At 47.9% G+C, this 18,478-nt stretch overlaps 1 protein-coding gene across 3 annotated transcripts in view; it reads right to left on the reverse strand.

Annotated features, from left to right (window-relative positions):
• Positions 1 to 18,478, reverse strand: part of FGD1 (FYVE, RhoGEF and PH domain containing 1) — a 95,995-nt gene that overhangs the window by 19,211 nt on the left and 58,306 nt on the right. For 2 of the 3 annotated variants that reach the window (XM_053579272.1, XM_053579271.1), the window contains exons 3-5: positions 2,327 to 2,500; positions 1,381 to 1,558; positions 808 to 1,252 (exon numbers count right to left, since the gene is read on the reverse strand). In XM_053579272.1, the coding sequence (XP_053435247.1) occupies positions 808 to 1,252; positions 1,381 to 1,558; positions 2,327 to 2,500 (797 nt within the window). The remainder of the gene's footprint in view (positions 1 to 807; positions 1,253 to 1,380; positions 1,559 to 2,326; positions 2,501 to 18,478) is intronic. The other variant, XM_053579273.1, reaches the window with a different exon arrangement.

Consider the following 18,478-nt stretch of genomic DNA (forward strand, 5'->3'; position numbering starts at 1 on the left):
GGTTGCTGTCAGCTCTGACGCTATGGTACTCTACCAAGGGCAGCATAGTGAGACTCTCTCTCTCAAAAAAAAAAAAAAAAATATATATATATATATAAAACTTGTTGCCTGTTGACTCAGTTTCCTAATTGTTAGACTGTATTTGCTGAGTAACTGTCATCTTGGCAGTCCTTGGCCTTAGCCCCCCTACTTGAGTTTGGTTCTGATGGAGGAGATGTTCTGGCTTAGACCTAATTCAGGTACAAAGATGCCTTCTAAAGAAATGGTAGGCTGCTAGGGGTCTGTAATGCCAAGAGCCTTTATTTCCACAGCCTCAGGTCTCCATGGGGCTCTAGCTCTTATGCCCTTCTTTTATCTATTGGGAATTCTATTTAGATGCAAGAGACTTTCCATTTTACAAATAAGAAAATTGAGTAAGGATTGTGGTCAAGGAGTAGAGAGAAGAGAAACTTGCCCAATGTCACACATGGGATTTTCCAAACGGAACAGGGCTTTAAAGAAACCAGGATGCCCATTTTCCAGATGGAAAAAGTGGGGTTCAGCTAGTAGCTCTCTGATGAGGATAGAACAACCTTCCTTGTGAGCAACTGGAACCAGGCACGGTCATTTTGGTAATCACAGTGATGGAGGCAGGGCCAGGTGTTTGCTACTGGCATTTAATGCCAGGAGACCAGAGAAGATAAACATCTAAAATGGAAACAATGTCCTATTTTAAGTAATACTGAGCTAGGTTAAAAACTAAGCATAAAATCCAGGCTCCCTGTTTCTCCACATAGTCTTGCCTCTTGGTGAACATGGGTCAAGTACCTCCACAGATGCCTGTCTCTCCATCGGGGGTACAGAAATTTCTTGGTCCTTCTCTTCATCCTCCTCCTCATTGTCATCCTCCTCTTCCAGGTCACTGTCAACCTCCTGGGAGTTGGGCCGGTGGGGGTTGGCCAAGGAAACAGGCACACTGGCCAGGGCAGGGGGCCCAGGGCAGAGACTGTGGCTGGGGGGCCCGTCATCACTGACGAAGCAGGTCTCCTCACTGTTGGATGGCGAGCTGATGCTGTCAATACCGCTGTCCCGGTTGGGTACCTTCTCACCATCCCTGGGCCCAGGAGCCAGCAGGAACAGGCAGCGGGAGGCCTCACCCTCAGGGAGCTGAGGGACTGGTGGCTGTGGGGGTAGCTGTGGCAACATGGCTGGCTCTGGGGTCCCTGGGCTGGGGCCAGGGGCTGGCCTATCCGTGGTGACAATCACAGGCTCTCTGAGGTGGGCAGTGGACACATATGGAGGCAGGGTATGAGCTTGACTAGCAGGCTTCTCCTATTCCTTCTTGTCCTGGGTTCCCCCTTCCCTCCACAGGGTCATCCAGGGACCAGACTTCAGACTTACCTTTCAAACTTCTCAATCAGTGAGGATACAGCTGCAGAACTCAGGTTGGCATCCACCCTGGGGACCAGGCCCTTGGACACTCGGGGGTCTGCAGGCAGTGGACGTGATGGTGGAGGGGGGATAGGCTCAGATAGTGGGGGCACCCGGGGCATTTGTAGATAGCTGGGCTTTGGGGGAACTGGAGAGACAGATGGGAAAGAGATCAGAGAGATCTCAATAAGCTGGGTTTAGAGGTGGTTGGAAAGGCCACCACCCCCTCTTCGCAAACCCTAGGTATGCACCTTTGCCTGAGGTAGGCACACAGCAGGCCTGAGGTGAGATCCTACTTTTTTTTTTTTTTTTTGAGACAGAGCCTTAAGCTATCACCCTGGGTAGAGTGCTGTGGTGTCACAGCTCACAGCAACCTCCAACTCCTGGGCTTAAGCAATTCTCTTTCCTCAGCCTCCCAAGTAGCTGGGACTACAGGCGCCTGCCACAACACGGGGCTATTTTTGTTGTTGTTGTTGCAGTTGTCATTGCTGTTTTAGCTGGCCAGGGTCAGGTCCAAACCTGCCAGCCTCGGTGTATGTGGCCAGCACCCTACCCACTGAGCTACAGGTGCCGCTCCTGAGGTGAGATCCTACCCTGTTTCCCCGAAAATAAGACAGTGTCTTATTTTAAGGTGTGCTCCCAAAGATGTGCTAGGTCTTATTTTCAGGGGACGTCTTATCTTTCCTGTAAGTAGGTCTTATTTTCGGAGGATGTCTTATTTTCGGGGAAACAGGGTCGTAGGCACATATTAGCCCCACACCATAGCATTGTGCCTGCTAGGTAGGGTAGCACTGCCCTTGAGACCATGGTGCCTTCCTGTCCTTCTAACAAGTCCTATCCTCTGTTACTGCCTAACTTCTCTTCCACTCTGTTCCCTCCCCTGGACCTTTTTCCTACTCCTTTCTGGACTACTTACCCTGTGGCTTTGGGCCCGGTACCCGCTTCAGTGGTGAAGAACGCTGGCTGGAGGTTTCAGTGGGGGGACCTGGGTCTGAGCGAAGCCGGTGGGGACCTTCTAGATGAGGCTCAAGGCTCTGGCCGGGGTCAAGGGATAAACTTTTAACCAAGATCCGGTTTCCCTGGTATAGTCCTGCAGAAGGGGAGAAACTAGGTGTGAAGTGACTGACTTTACCCCAGACAGGACCAGAGAGTTGCCTATCTTAGCAGGTATCTGGGCTATTGGGTTTCCCTGAGTCCCTTTCCTGGCCACATTGTTTCTCTGGGAAGCCCCTACTGTAGTCCTAAGATGGAGAGGCAGGCCCAGGGCTGGGGCTAGCTGTTTTTTTTTTTTTTTTTTGTAGAGACAGAGTCTTACTTTATGGCCCTAGGTAGAGTGCCGTGGCCTCACACAGCTCACAGCAACCTCCAACTCCTGGGCTTAAGCGATTCTCTTGCCTCAGCCTCCCAAGTAGCTGGGACTACAGGCGCCCGCCACAACGCCCGGCTATTTTTTGGTTGCAGTTTGGCTGGGGCCGGGGCCGGGTTTGAACCCGCCACCCGTGTATGGGGCCGGCACCTTACCGACTGAGCCACAGGCGCTGCCCACGGGGCTAGCTGTTTTTATCAACATATGAGAGTTCTTTGTGATGAGTGCATTGGTTCCATTTATCTCAACAGGCATTATTAGGGAGTATATGTGTTTGCAGCCCTTGTTTATATAGTCACAATGGTATGCTCAGCATAAACCATTCTTTACCCTTTGTTTAAGGGCCTGAGAATATCTAGACTTCCTTGTCTAAAATTTTGTATACCTTAGTATACTTAAAAATGATGCAATTGTATTTCATGAGCAAAAATTTTGCTTCTTAAAATCCTAGCTTCTTATCAGTCTATACATACCCACACAAACCCAGAGTTTGTGGTCATAGGAGCAATTTTAAAATAAGAAGCAGAAAATTCAGAAAAAAAGAGAAGCCTTTTTGTATTGTCCTTCCTCACTCATGAGGATCCCCAAAAGTCACCTCTATCTTCGGCCCTGGAATAGATGATAGGTCATACTTATGAGAAAAGATTCAGTCTGAGAAACAATGGGGGACCAAGGGATGACATAGTCCAAGGGAAGGAGTGTGGGTTCATGTGGTCCTGGCTAGGGAGGGGACTGTGGAAGTGCCTGAGATGATAGAAGTCAGGTAGGGTCAAAGAGAAAAGGGAGAAGCCTTGTATGCCAGGATGAAGCCAGACATCCATCCTGTGACATACGAGAGCCATGAAAAGCCTTTACATAGGCAGAGATGCAGGCAAATAGGTGTGAGGACAAGAGAATGTGCAGCAGTCAAGAGCTCCCAGAGGTACCACTGGCACGTTTTGTTGGTTATGTTATGTCACAGCTGTATGGGCTCTCACTTACAGCCACAAAGGGGCTATTACCCTGTATCATACATAGTCTTGTAACTGACCAGTCACAAATGGGGCCACTCAATCACAAAAAACCACATGGTGTTATTTACACTGTTTCACACAACTGGGGCTACACAAATTCAACCATCTAATCATCTGCCATCACTCTCCTGAACGCCTGGTTACACAGTCACAAAGACCCATGGTCACAACCTCACATATAATCACAGAGTCTCACAGTATCAAACACACCTACAAACATGGCCATGCACAGTCAGAAAGACACACAATGGCAATTCTGTTGATACCATCTCACGCACAGCTTCATAGAAAAAGTGCCTAAACATGTACCATCATATATCCTGTTATATGCTCCTCAAACATGGTTCCACTGAAGTACAAAGATACACAGTAGCATTTATACTGTGTCTCATAATTGTAGGGCCATGGAGCGTCACACACACCATAATATGCCTTCACATGAACCTGCATATGTGGTTATACATAAAGACTATAGTCACATAGGGTCAATTATACCATGTCAGATACAACATTACACAATGGCAAAACAGCATAAAGTCACATGCCATCACATACTCAGAAACAGGTACACAATCACAGATGCATGATGTACAGTTGGCCGTCCATACCCATGACTTCTACATCCTTGGGTTGGTTGGTTGAAAATATTGGGAAAAAAATCAATAAAAAATAACAACAATAAGAATGATATAAATAAAAATACAGTATAACAACTATTTATATAACATTTACATAGTTTAGGTATTATAAGTAATCCAGTGATGATTTAAAATATAGGAATATATTTAGTTTATATGGAAACACTGCATCGTTTTATATAAGGAACTTGAGTGTCTATGATTTTGGTATCCTCAGGGGGTTCTGGAACTGATCCTTTGTGCACACCAAGGATTGACTGTAATTTACTATGTTATACTAATGAAACAAACATGTTCGTGGTGTACCGAGGTGTTAGCCATTGGTTCTGGGATACACACACATAGGACACTTGCTTCTTCCTAGTCTAAACAATCATGGTGTCTCATGTGGCCTTTGCTACAAAAAAACATACAGCTGTGACACACACCAAAACATCCACGTAGTCCCTTACAGGATCACATAGGCAGAAAGAGTCACAGTGGATTTTAGGTCTCCCAGTTCTAGAGGGAAGAAGTAGCCCAAACCACAGGGTTCCAACAGCTTCCCCAAGCCTCTGACCCCACCTTGGCTACATTCCAGACAGGTAGGCCTCAAAGGACTCAGGCCAGGGTCCTTCCCCACCCCTGAGGGAACATGGGGCCCCAGGCCCAGGCTGAGCACCCCTCCCCAACCCTGTACCTTGCTTTGGGTGCAGTTCCTCACTTCCTTTCCTACCTGAGCAGGCAGGGCCTGGCTAGGACAGCCAGGGCAGAGGAGGTGCTCCTCTCCACTCAGCTGGTCTACTTGCCCTGCCCTGCTCAGCACATCCTGGCCTGGTCCTGCCCTGCCTCCCCCCCCCCCCCGGGCATGGGGTTGAAGATGAATCACCTGGAAAGCTGCACAGACAGAGATGCAGCTGGAGAGACAAATGGCCAGAGAAAGGGAGAGAACAAAGAGAGTAGCTACGAAGGCCACAGATGTAGTGCGTAAAGCTAGATACCCCACCATGCAGAGACTCCCTTTCCTTGGGTATATACTAGTGTTCCTGGTGCCCCTTGTCTGCCTTCTCAGACCTGGAGAAGCCCACCTGGCTTATTCTCCACACCCAACTGGCAAACCCTCCCCAACTCTGTAGCAGGGTAGCAGGGCCCCCAGCTGGGGCTTTTCTCCCTCTGCTCTACTGCTGGTTCTCTGGATAAGGCAACCACACCACCCTCCATGGCCCTGTCATGGCCCAATCTCTCCTCCCTCCTCACCCACCTCACTTGGGAGCCCAATGATGGGCCTGTCTCTAAATTTTCTCTCCAGGATAGGAGGATGAATGAAATTCAAAGATTCTGGGACACCCTAGAGTCCCAGGTGAGACGTGCAGGGACTGTCGGCCCCGTTTCTAGTAAGGAGTTGAAGACAGAGAGAGAGGCAGTAACTTGCCCAAGTTCGCTTAGCAGGTCAATGGCAGACTTTCAGGAAAATTGGTCCTGGAGGATTCCTTTTTTATCCCTGCTCTCCAAGGGGAAGCTGGAAAAGAAGGGGACCATAAGGGGCAGGAGTGGGCCCAGTGCTTCAGAAAGTAACAAACTGCACTGTGGCTAGTGAGAGGGGACACCTCCAACCCCTCCCACAGGGAGATGAACAATAGGATTCCAATTCAGGAGACTGGCCTGGCCAAGAACAAGGCTAGGCTCCACTGAAAGGGAAAAGGTTTAACACCTCTCCCTTTCCTGTTTCAGTCTCCCTGCCTACATTTTCCTGTTTCCCATGTCTCCCTGCCTACATTTTCCTGTCTCCTGTTTTCCCTCAGTTGCTCCCTTGACCTCACTTCTTGCTTTCTCCAGGTGGTTGGATAAACCTTCTTATAGTCTAGCTCAGATCATGCCACTTATCTGCACAAGAACATTCTGTAACTCCCCACTGCCAGTGGGAAGGTAGTAATTTCTCAGCTAGGTTTCTGCTTCTCCTTTTGACTGCTGAACTCTCTGGCTTTCTTTGGCATAGGTTGGTTCCCCAGTATTTCTGAACCTGGTAGACTCTGTGCTAAGGGATGAGAACATCCTATCCCTGCCCTTGGGAGCTCCCAGGGTAGGTCCCCTCTCTCTTCGGAGAAATCACGGAACTTCCCCTCTTCCCCAACCCATCTTCATCACTGGTTTTCTCCAGCCCACTTTTCTTACAGTTGATAATCCACAATATTCCCTGGTATACACATACTCACAACCACACCCACATACCTGACAAGGCCCTCCACCAGCACTGCTCTCTCCACTGCTGGGATTACCACAGTACCCAATGCCCATTAGAGCAGAGACCACAAAGGAGCCTCCTCACAACAGTGAAATCACACCACCAAATCTTATAACACTTTGTGAAAATATACTCAGCCACATACCAACTGTACATAGCCCTCAAAGACCTAGGGAGAACCACAGAGCTTGGCAAACTTGCACACACATATGACCACCATTGCCACTCAGACATCTCTTGTCACCTATAGAAAGCAGAAGTCCCAGCTCTGTTGTGGGATTGAGGTGTGTATCCTCCCCACTCCACCCTCACTCCTCTAGGCCCTCAGTAGGCTGGAAGGACAATCTTGATCCTTACCCTCAGGGAGTTCCCATTTCAAAGACAAAAGAATCTCTTTCAGGAAAAGCTAAGCAGTGACTCAGGAAATGCAAGGGGTCAGCCTGTCAGGATTGGAGAAGCTCAGGAAAGGCTGAGATGAGGAACAGGAGAGACGGGGTGGCCAGACAAAATGCAGGACACCAGTTAAATATGAATTGAAGATAAACAATAAATATTTTTTAGTATATCTCATGATACTTCTAGAAAAATTTGTTATGCTATGTTAAAGGACTTGTATATCTGAAATTAAAATCTTAATTGTTCTTTTACTGGGGCTAACTTTGGCAACCATAGTCAGAGATGGCTTCAGAGTAAACATGGTAGAGCCAAGCGTGGAAGGCAGCACCTGGCGTCCAAGGTCCCCCCAGACTCTTGTCCACTTAAGACTCACACAGGTTAGAAGTTCTACCCAATTTCCCCTGTAAAAGGGCACCTGCATTCTTGTGACAGTGATGTTATTTTAGGCATAACCTTGAATCTGGTCTTAATTATTAAAAAACAGAGTCAAAAAATTAAAAAAAAAACATTATACTTGACTATTCCAAACAAGGGTAGTGTCATCAAGATCACTGATTGGACAGCATGGATTCAGGTGTTGTAGCACCTGTAGTAGGAATAGCTGGATTAGGAGTCACATAGACCCCAGCGTAAATCCCAGCACTACCATTTACTAGGTGTGTGGCCCTGGGCAAACCTCCCCATCTAATTGAGTTTCAGTTTCCTTGTGGGGAAAATAGGATAATAAGAACAGCTCTCTAGTTTGCAGGTGTCTGAAACAATGAAGGGAAAGGGCACAGTACACAGAGTGATTTGGGTTAAATTTGAAAACCAACAGAATCACACATCCACAAAGACAGAAAACTATACACACAAATCTATAAACCCATAGGCTTCAACCCAACACAAAGCTGCTGGTACACTGAGAAACACAAATTCAGTCAAAGATGAATATAAAACCCAGCCCCACTCACCAGGACAATCTGCAGATGAGGGCCAGATTCCTATTAGAGGTGTCAGGGCAGTGAAAAGAAAGTGGTGCCCCATTCAAATTCAATTCAAAATTCAAACCACACAAAACTGTAGAACAAGTGTCAAGAAATATAGCTGAGGTCTGAATTTTCCCATGACAACTTATCGTTGTTGAAATAGCAAGATCATTCCAAAATTGTTTCTGGTTGCTGTGTGCCTCTGCTTAGCAGGTACTCTGAGAACATGCTTTTGAGTTTACTGGCAGGCAGGTCCAGTATCTAGCTGGGTTTGAGGACAAAGACTCTTCCTTTCATTCATTCCTACTGGAATTGGATTTTACTTCTCCCTCACCTCTTCCTGGGAATTTCAGCTGTCAGCTTTTCCTCTTCCCTGGCCAATAGCACCCTCTCTCCCTTATTCCAGCTGTAGCCTTGGCTTAATCTCAAGACAGCTATTAGGGCCCAAGACTTGTACCCTAGCCATTAACTCCCTGGTGTCCTGGGGCAAATGGCTTCATAGCTCTGGACTCCAATTTGCAAAATGTGCTGCTCATTGTGATGAATCAGTGAGATGCTAAGGTGGGTAAAAGCCAGCTCTAGCACTTAGGCCTCCTTATGGCTGATACAAACTTCTCCCTAACAACCCTCAAGTCTTTGCCTTTTCTAGCTGAGAGGCAGACTCCAGGGACAGCTGCAATTCCTGGGGGTGGAGTGAGCTAGGGTGGAGTGGGGAAAGGGAACAGACAAGTGGAGAAGAAAGAATAACAGCAAAGAGTGGAATGCCTTTTGGGAAGTCAGCTCTGTGGGGGTAAGAGAAGTCCTTTGCCTTGAGGAAAAAAAATCAAGGGGGGCGGCGCCTGTGGCTCAGTGAGTAGGGCACCAGCCCCATATACCAAGGGTGGCGGGTTCATACCCGGCCCTGGCCAAACTGCAACAAAAAAATAGCCAGGTATTGTGGCAGGCACCTGTAGTCCCAGCTACTCAGGAGGCTGAGACAAGAGAATCGCCTAAGCCCAAGAGCTGGAGGTTGCTGTGAGCTGTGATGCTACAGCACTCTACAGAGGGTGACAAAGTGAGACTCTGTCTTTAAAAAGAAAAAAATCAAGGGATAAAGGCATAAGTGCTCCACCTCTTCCCACATGCTCCTTGAATGTGAGCTTTAGCCCAGCTACCCCACTCTACCTTCAAGGCCATACTGCACCTAGGCCTTGTTTGGCCTGATAGATGTTCTCTCTAAGAGTTCAAATACAAAGTTCTGTCATGTGTAAAATGGGCAGAAGGAGCTGTTTACAGGAATCTTGTGGGTAGTTCACAGCTTCCTTTACCTGAAGTCAACTAGTCAATCTCCTGAACATAAGGATTCTGCAGAAAAATGGAGGCACCTTCTGTAAAATGAAGACACTTTTGGAAAGTAGGAGCCATTCTAGTAAGTAAGGAGTGTCCAAAAGAGTATTCCATCTTGTAAAATAGAGGAACTTGTTGTGAAATGCAGGTCTCTTTGATAAAAAGAATGGCTCAAGCGGCTAAAGTGCCAGCCACGTACACCTGAGCTGGCAGGTTCGAATCCAGCCCTGGCCTGCCAAACAACAATGACGGCTGCAACCAAAAAATAGCCGGGCATTGTGGTGGGCGCCTGTAATCCCAGCTACTTGGGAGGCACAGGCAGGAGAATCGCTTGAGCCCGGGAGTTGGAGGTTGCTGTGAGCTGTGTGATGCCACGGCACTCTACCGAGGTTGATAAAATGAGACTGTCTCTACAGAAAAAAAAAAAAAAAGAATGCTCTTACTGTAAAGAGAAGTTTCTACAAAATGGAGGCACCTTCTTCAAAGTGGAGGAACATTCTGTAAAATCAATTGAGTTCTTTTTTTTTTTGAGACAGAGTCTCAAGCTGTCACCCTGGGTAGAGTGTTGTGGCGTCACAGCTCACAGCAACCTCAAACTCTTGGGCTTAAGCAATTCTCTTGCCTCAGCCTCCCAAGTAGCTGGAACTACACGCACCTGCCACAACGCCCGACTATTTTGTTGTTGTTGTTGTTGTAGTTGTCATTGTTATTTGGCAGACCTGGGCTGGATTCGAACCCACCAGCTCTGGTGTATGTGGCCGGCACCCTACCCACTGAGCTATAGGCATGGCTGTCAAGTGAGTTCTTTAAAGACTCTGTAAAGTGAGCTGAGTAGATGACCTGTATATAAATGAGGGACTCCTTGAAAAAACAGAAGACTCATCTGTTAAATGGAGGAACTCTGTTTGGTAAAGTAAAGTTCCTTCTATAAAGTGAAGGATATTTTTGTAAAGTGTGGACCTTTGTGTAAAGCAAGGAACTTTCTATAGAATGGAACAGTAGAAAGCAATAGGGAATGGTGGGTACTGGGGTAAACTAGAGAACATATGCCTCACCTTAAGTAGGGACAGCAGCTCCACCTCTGCATCCAGTTGTCACTTTGCAGTAATGGGGCTCTGTATTAGCACATTTTCAAACATTTCAAAAGGATCCAGAACTCCAGATTTTTTTTTCTTTTTAGAGACAGTTTCACTTTGTCACCCTCAGTAGTGTACCGTAGTGTCACAGCTCACAGCAACCTCCAGCTCTTGGGTTTAGGCAATTCTCTTGCCTCAGCCTCCTGAGTAGCTGGGACTACAGGTGCCCACCACAACGCCCGGCTATTTTTATGTTGCCGTTTGGCAGGGGCTGGGTTCGAACCCGCCACCCTCGGTATATGGGGCTCAGCACCCTACTCACTGAGCCACAGGTGCCACCCCAGAACTACAGATTTTTTTTTTTTTATGAGATAGAGCCTCAAGCTGTCATCCTCGGTACAGTGATGTGGCATCACAGCTCACAGCAACCTCCAACTCCTTGGCTCAAGTGATTCTCCTGCCTCTGCCTCCCAAGTAGCTGGGACTACAGGCGCCCGCCACAATGCCTGACTATTTTTTGGTTGCAGCCGCCATTGTTGTTTGGTGGGCCTGGGCTGGATTCGAACCCGCCAGCTCAGGTGCATGTGGTTGGTGCCTTAGCCGCTTTAGCCACAGGCGCCAAGCCAGAACTCCAGATTTTTATGTGACACCCCCTAATTTTAAAAACTAAGAGTAGCTGACTTCCCAAAAGGGACCTCCACTCTTTGCTTATGAGTCAACTTCAGCTTGTAGCCTATCACGTTGCAATGTCTGAGTTAGAGTGTCCTCAAGACCCCCTTTTTACCGCTGCTGTTTACTTCTTGCTCTATCTAACATGCGATAGCCCTTGGGCAGCAGCCTTGGAGGTCCCCTCTCCCACTCTCTAAAAGGGCCCAGTCTTCTCTGGGCCAGAGCAATCTCAGGAAGCTGGCTCATGCAATACACATCTGGAGTTCCCTGAATTGGAGTCTGTCTTTTGTTCTTTCTGGCCTAGTTCACCTTCTTTTCTGTGTAGGATCCCTAGAAAGCAGGGCATCGTAAGAACATTTGGAAATGTCTGGAAATGAAGCTGTTCACTTTTTAGTAGAGAATATAAGGTACGGGGACTCAACTGTTTGTTGAATACCTACTCTGGTCCAGGTGTTGTATTGATGCTTTCCCATGTGGAATCCCCCTAATAACCCTCTGAGCTATTAGCCCCATTTTACAGATGAAGAAACTGAGGTAAAGAGAAACAAAATACAGTAGAATCTCTGTAAGTTGACCACCCAAGGGACTGTAGCAAACTGGTCAACATTTGGAGGTAATCAACTGAAGGAACTAGGCCTACTGTACTGATAAAGTATATGTGGTACATGTCTAGTCTATGAAAATTAGGTCAACTTAAGGAGGTGGTCAATGTAGGGAAGTAGTCAACTATGGAGGTTCTACTGTAACTTTCCTGAGGATACACAGCTAAAAGTGGCTGAGCTAGGACTAGATCTCAATTGTGTCTATGTCCAGAATCAAAGAGCACATCTTCAGTGAAAGTTTGCTAAGCTGGGAAAGAAATCACATTTGGAGGGGGGAGGGGAGAAAACTCCAAAGGAGTTGGTTTTTAGTGGACCCATCCAGGATGGAGTATGTTTCTACAGGTATAGATGGACTTGGAACCATCCTGTATACAGGAGATGAAGAGTGGACAAAAGTGTGGATCCTGGGGAGGGTGTATCAGTGAAGCAGTGTTTGAAGGGCAGAGAATTTTTCAAGAAGGTGCCAGAGCAGGAAGAAGGGGCAGGAAAGGCCAAAAGATGCAAACAGGCAAAACCCCCCCCCCACACACACACCACCACCAACCACCACCATCAAAACAGGGACCTATAGGGGGCATCCAGAGGCAGGCATGGAACCAGGTAGAATTACATATAGAAACATCTGGAACCTCCCAGGCTTAGACAGAGCCAAGGTGACATACAACACATACAGTCTCAAAGATACACATGGATATATGCAGACACATGCAAACATACACATAGCCAAACAGAAACAAGAGCATTAAGACACATACAAAACAGCGCCATGGAGACAGACTGCCAGGCAGCCAGGCACACGCATAGGCACATGCACACACACACACACCATGCAGCCACATGAGAGCACAAGCAGCTCATCCCCTTCCAGTCACATGATTACTATGAGGGCCTGGCCACCTCCTCCCTGCTTCTCTGGACCAGAAGCCAGAGACGGATAGGGGATGGTAGCTCCAAACCTCACCCCCAGGAGCTGAGGACTTCAGAGGATAGGAAGGGAAGGGAGTAGAGATTCAGCTGGGAACACTGTGGGCAGTAATTACCCAGTGCTGTCACTACCATGCTGGCTGAGATTCCCTTACCCATGAGGCAAAGCTGCCAGAGGGTCGGTCCATCTGATCCCTGCCTTGACCTCAGGGACCCCAACACCCACCTATCTCCCTTTCCATTTATCAGAGGCCTGGCCAAATCTGAGAGTTGGAAACTGAGGGATTATAACAGAAAAAGATAATAAGAGAAAGACACTGGGACAAGAAGAGAGAAGACAGAAAATCTACAGAGACCCAGAGATAGATATAGAGGAAGATATAAAAAAATGGGGACAAGTCAGAAGGGAGACAGAGACAAAAAGATCCACATAGGGCATGAGAGTTAGTGAGGGATACAGGCCCAGAGAGTTTGCAGGGAGAAAAAGGCCAGGCCAAGGCCATTTGTTGAACATGGCTATAATGTGCCATGCCCAGGGCTGTGGGCTTTACCTATGGGATTATCCTTATAACAACCCTAGGGAGTAGGCATTACAACCTGATTTTATACATGAGAAAATTGAGGCTCCCAGAAGTGAGATGACTTTCCTAAGGTCACATGAAACTTTAGGAAATAGCAGACCTGGTTCTGGGGGGCTTTTCCCACTGCCAGCCCCTAACCATAGACAGGGGGTCCAAACAGAAATTCCTGAGGGAATTCTCCAGAAAGAGAAGTAGTCAGGGAGACTGGGAGCTGCTTTCTAAGAGATACACAGGGAAAGAGACCCAGGCCTTCCCAGCCCCCTCTCCTGCCTTGGTGGGGGAGGGACCGCAACCACACCTAGAATCATTAGGTAGGGAGGTCTGGCCTGGGGGAGCCAAGAAGAAGCTGGAAGGTGTACAGGTAAGGCAAGGCTAAGGCAGCTGCAGCCTGGCCCAGGCCTGGAAGAACTTCTATGCCAGCTGCAGCTCCCTGGGGCCAGCCCAGTCAGTTCCGCCTTTCCCACTTTCCACAGGAGCCTTCCCTCTTTGCCTTAACCCCTTCCCTGCAGAGGCCACAGGGAAGCACCGCAGGGCTAAAAACTGTTAGTACCAGAAAAGCTTGCTGATCCCTCTCAACCTCAGCCACACACCTGTGCCCTTCACCCTCTTGCCCTTACTCTGGGGCCTAGATAGGCGCATCTGATGCCGGTTGGGCACTGTCGCCTAGATGTCCTATTCTCAGGCTCCTTAGACTCACTGCATCCTGAATACACCCCTACCACAGCACCTAGTCTGCTCTTCCCCCTGCTTTCCCCACCCCAGAGAGGGCATCTCCATCCATTCAGTTGCCCAAGTCCAAGGCTCAACTTTCTCCATGATTCCTTCTCCCTCAATTCACACTTCCAGCTGAGACCCAAGTCCTGTAGATGCAACTCCTCAGTTGTTCTAGAATCCCTATTACCCTCCCCCCAGCCTCCTAACTGGTTTCCCTCCCATCCACAGGACCCTATACAAGGCATTTTCCACACCATAGCCAGTTTTTGGAAAACACAGCTCCCTTCAATTTATGCAGCCATGTGAAGGGCTCCTCTTCCTTCTGGGTAAACTCCAAACTTCTGAGCACAGGGACAAGGAAGGCCTAGCTAATGAACACTTCCCCACCCCCACCCTCCAGCCACAATGGCCTCTTGTCTGTTCCTCGAAAGTGCTCTCTTCCGCTGAAGGCTTTGGCACATGTCGTTCCCAGGGCCTAAACTGCTTTTCTCCTTCTCCCTACTTCTGGACTCCTATTTATCCTTCAGGTCTCAAGTGTCCTCTTTTCCCTGCCCACCCCCTTCACCCCCACCATGTGTTCCCACAGCATCTGTTCCTGGAATTACTTGTGGTGTGTCTTTCCTGTTAGATACAATCTCCATGAGGACAGGGATTATGCCTGTCTTCTTGCCCACCCAGAACCTAGCACAGGGCTTTGCTAACATGTAGTACAGCAGTTCTCAACCTGTGGGTCTATTAAAGGGCCGCGGCATTAGGAAGGTTGAGAACCACTGATGTAGTAGTTACTCAATAGACATACCTTAAATAAAGAAATGCCTTCTTTCCTCCCCTTTTCACTCTCCCTCACTCACTCACCAAGTGTTAATGATCCCATATTATATGCCAGACAAATATGATAACCAGGTCTAAGTGTTAAAAATAGGGAAACTAAGGCCCCAAAAGGGAAAGGGAGGCCTGGAGGCACAGTGAACCAAGGCAGAGCCTGCTGCTAAGGCTCCTTCAGCTCCTGCTGTGCAGCTTTGTCTTCAGCCCTGTGTGTCTTGAGTCACCTTTTGGAGGTATGATGCCTTCCAGGTTCAAAGAACTGGGCATTGGAGCTCTTACAGGCTGGACTCATGCTCCAAAGATAATCTGCTCTCTTCAGATGAGGGAAGTATAGGCTTCCTCCCCTCATTTCAGATAGGTCCTAGCCCCAACCACCCATCTCGGGCCAGCACCACATCTGCCCAAGGCATTTAGCTAACTGGCCCCCAGAAAGCCTTGTCAGTCTAGGGCACTGTTAGCTGCCATTCATCTATGAGGGAGCAGGCAGCCCCAGCAGAACCCTCCCCCAGGGACAGAGGTACCTGAAAGGGCCGAGGAGTGGGAGGGCCACTTGGAAACTTCAATTCTGTTATTTCTGTCAGGGAAATCCTTTTCCCAGATACCCAGAGTCTTTACATTTTGTTGTGTTTGTTAGGGAGGCCCCCGCTGAGTAGGAACCAAGTCTGGGTCTTTTCCCAGACACTCCCCTGGAATCTCAAACTATTGCACTCCAAAAATTCCTAGCACAGCCCTCTACTGCCTCCTGCCCAGAGCCCCCTCATCTTTCCATGAGTAAGCCCCCTTTATAGCCTCTCGGGCTGTCCTCATTAGGAGTAATATTGAAGGAGCCACACAAATTTCCTGATATTTGATTGCTTTTCAGGAGTACTCTCCCAGTTCTTTCCAATACCTAGTTACTCTGGGTGTATATAAAATGAGTCTCAGCTTCATGCAAATATGCTTTTTTTTTTTTAGAGCTAGAGTCTCAGTCTCACTCTCAGTAGAGTGCTGTGCCATCACAGCTCACAGCAACCTCCAACTCCTGGGCTTAGGCAATTCTCTTGCTTCAGCCTCCGGAGTAGCAGGGACTACGGGCACCCGCCACAACGCCCGGCTATTTTTTGTTGCAGTTTGGAAACCCTCGATATATGGGTCCGGCACCCTACCCACTGAGCCACAGGCGCCACTCCATGCAAATATGCTTTTAAAACTGCTTTCTTCCCCACAAAACGCATATTTTTTTATTATTATTATTTTTTTTTGTAGAGACAGAGTCTCACTGTACCGCCCTTGGGTAGACTGCCGTGGCGTCACACGGCTCACAGCAACCTCTAACTCTTGGGCTTACACGATTCTCTTGCCTCAGCCTCCCGAGCAGCTGGGACTACAGGCGCCCGCCACAACGCCCAGCTATTTTTTTTTTGTTGTTGTTGTTGTTGCAGTTTGGCCGGGGCTGGGTTTGAACCCGCCACCCTGGGCATATGGGGCCGGTGCCCTACTCACTAAGCCACAGGCGCTGCCCAAAAGGCATATTTTTGAGATAGGGTCATCTTGCTCTGTTGTGCGCTAAAATGCAGTGCCATCATCATACCCTCAAACTCCTCTTGCCTCAGCCTTCTGCGTAGCTGGGACTATAGGTGCTTGCCACCACACCTGCCTATTTTTTTTCCATTTTTTTTGTAGAGATGAGATCTAGCTATGTTGCTCAGGCTGATCTTGAACTGCTGGCCTCAAGTAATACTCCCAATGCAGCCTCCCAAAGTGTTGGGATTATGTAGGCTTGAGGTGTGAGCCACTATGCTCAGCCCCAAAAACACGTTTCTAAGGCAAAGTATGTGCAGGTAATGAATGATCTATCTGAGAGTGACTCTGCTACCTTCAATGTCTGCCTTCAAGTATGGGACTGGGCTCCTACATACATACTCTTCCCATGAGGCACTGGGTGGTCCATGGTATATGTTGGTGGTGAAAACTCCCAAACATCTCTGGCCCAGACCTCTCTCCAGTCCACATTCAAATGCCTGCTGGCTATTGTCACCTGGCTGTTCCCCCAGGCTTCTCAAACACGATTTGCGGCACATACACTTGACTATTTTCCCCCAACCTGCTCCTTCTCTTTTATGTAGATGGCTCTACCAGCATCCACCAGGTCACTGTAATTGGTTTTAGAAAACAACGTGGAGCCATCTTGGACTCTGCATGTCTCTCTGCTTCCACCCTTGCACTTCTATCCATACTCCACATACAGTTACAAGGAGCTTCCAAACACCCACATCTGAGAGTATCAGTACCCTGTTAATAAACACTTCAATGTTTCTCTTTGTCTTCCAGAGAAAGTCCCTTTGCCAACCTATAGCTCTACTCTTCTCAATACCAGCCCGTTTCCCAGTCCCAGTGTCCCATGTCTTGGTGACTTTGTTCCCACTGAATCTTACCTGAACTGCCCTCCATGTCCCTTTCTAGCTCTATAACCCTTTCTTGACACCCCTCTAGAGTCCTCCCCTAGGGATGGGCCCTGTACTGAGCCTGATGATGCCAGGATTTCCTCTGCCTATAGTCCCAGAACTGCAACTGCCTTCCAACCTAAATTGCCAAATGGCAACCATTCATGAGAGCTAGAAGCCAGTGTTTGTGTGTATGTGGGCAAGAGGTTGACTCACAGTCCCTTTCTTTTAGATCCCATGTCTCCCTTTGGGGTTGGGATTTGAGGGAAGCCCACATAGTGCCCCCACAAAAAGACCTTAGAGGGGCAGCCCTGTGTATTCTCCTGACCCTAATGATCCTGACACACTGTAGCACTACCCATGTCTAAATCACTGCCTCTCTGAGCCTCTACTGTCTCATCTGGAAAATGGACTTGACCAAGGGTTCCCACTCTAGGCTGTGCATCAGAATCACCTTAGGAGCTTTTGAATAGATACCTGGATTCCAACCCCAATATTCTGGAGTTCTGAGGTAAAGCCTGAGAGTCACATTTTTTTAAGGTCAACAAGGCATTCTGATGCTCACTGTTTGAAAAACCCAGAACCATACAGTGTCTAGGGACTTTTCCATCTCCAATTTTAACTCTAGGAGTCCCTGATGATGTCCCAGGCTCAAAATCTAACAGAGCTATCCTCTCCTTCTGCCCACCTCAACTTGTTCAGTTTCCCCTACTACCCACAAAATGGCTCTAACATCGGTGCAATTCCTTTGACTGAGTTCTGATCAGGCACCAAGACCCACTCCCTAGCATCTGGAAGGACATTCTAGGCCTCAATCATGAGGAACAGGATAGGCTTCTCCCCAAATCTCTATAAGTCAGCGGTTCTCAACCTGTGGGTCACAACCCCTTTGGGAGTCTCCTCCATATCAGACATTTATATTACAATTCACAACAGTAGCAAAATTAGAGTTATGAAGTAGCAACGAAAATAATTTTATCATTGGGGGTCACCACAACTTGAGGAATTGTATTAAAGGGTCACGGCATTAGGAAGGTTAGGAACCACTGCTATAAGTAAACTTATACTTGGGAACCCCTTTCTGACTCTCTCAAAGCCTTCTTTGGCATCTCACTGGGTTATTCTAGTGACTCAGTGAGGTCTTAGGTTAAATCAACCTGGAAAATAGGCATAGTAATTATCCCTCCCCTCACCAGGAAATCCAGAGAACTAAAAGAAAAAGCACTTACCAGCAATTCAAAGCTATTCACATGCATAAGGTATACTAGTTATTTTAAAAGCCCCCCCCTCCACCAAAGATAGGCCAATGGCCCTAAGGAAGGCAAT

The sequence above is a fragment of the Nycticebus coucang genome, chromosome X (assembly GCF_027406575.1).
Source record: "Nycticebus coucang isolate mNycCou1 chromosome X, mNycCou1.pri, whole genome shotgun sequence".
Classification (NCBI taxonomy): Eukaryota; Metazoa; Chordata; class Mammalia; order Primates; family Lorisidae; genus Nycticebus; species Nycticebus coucang.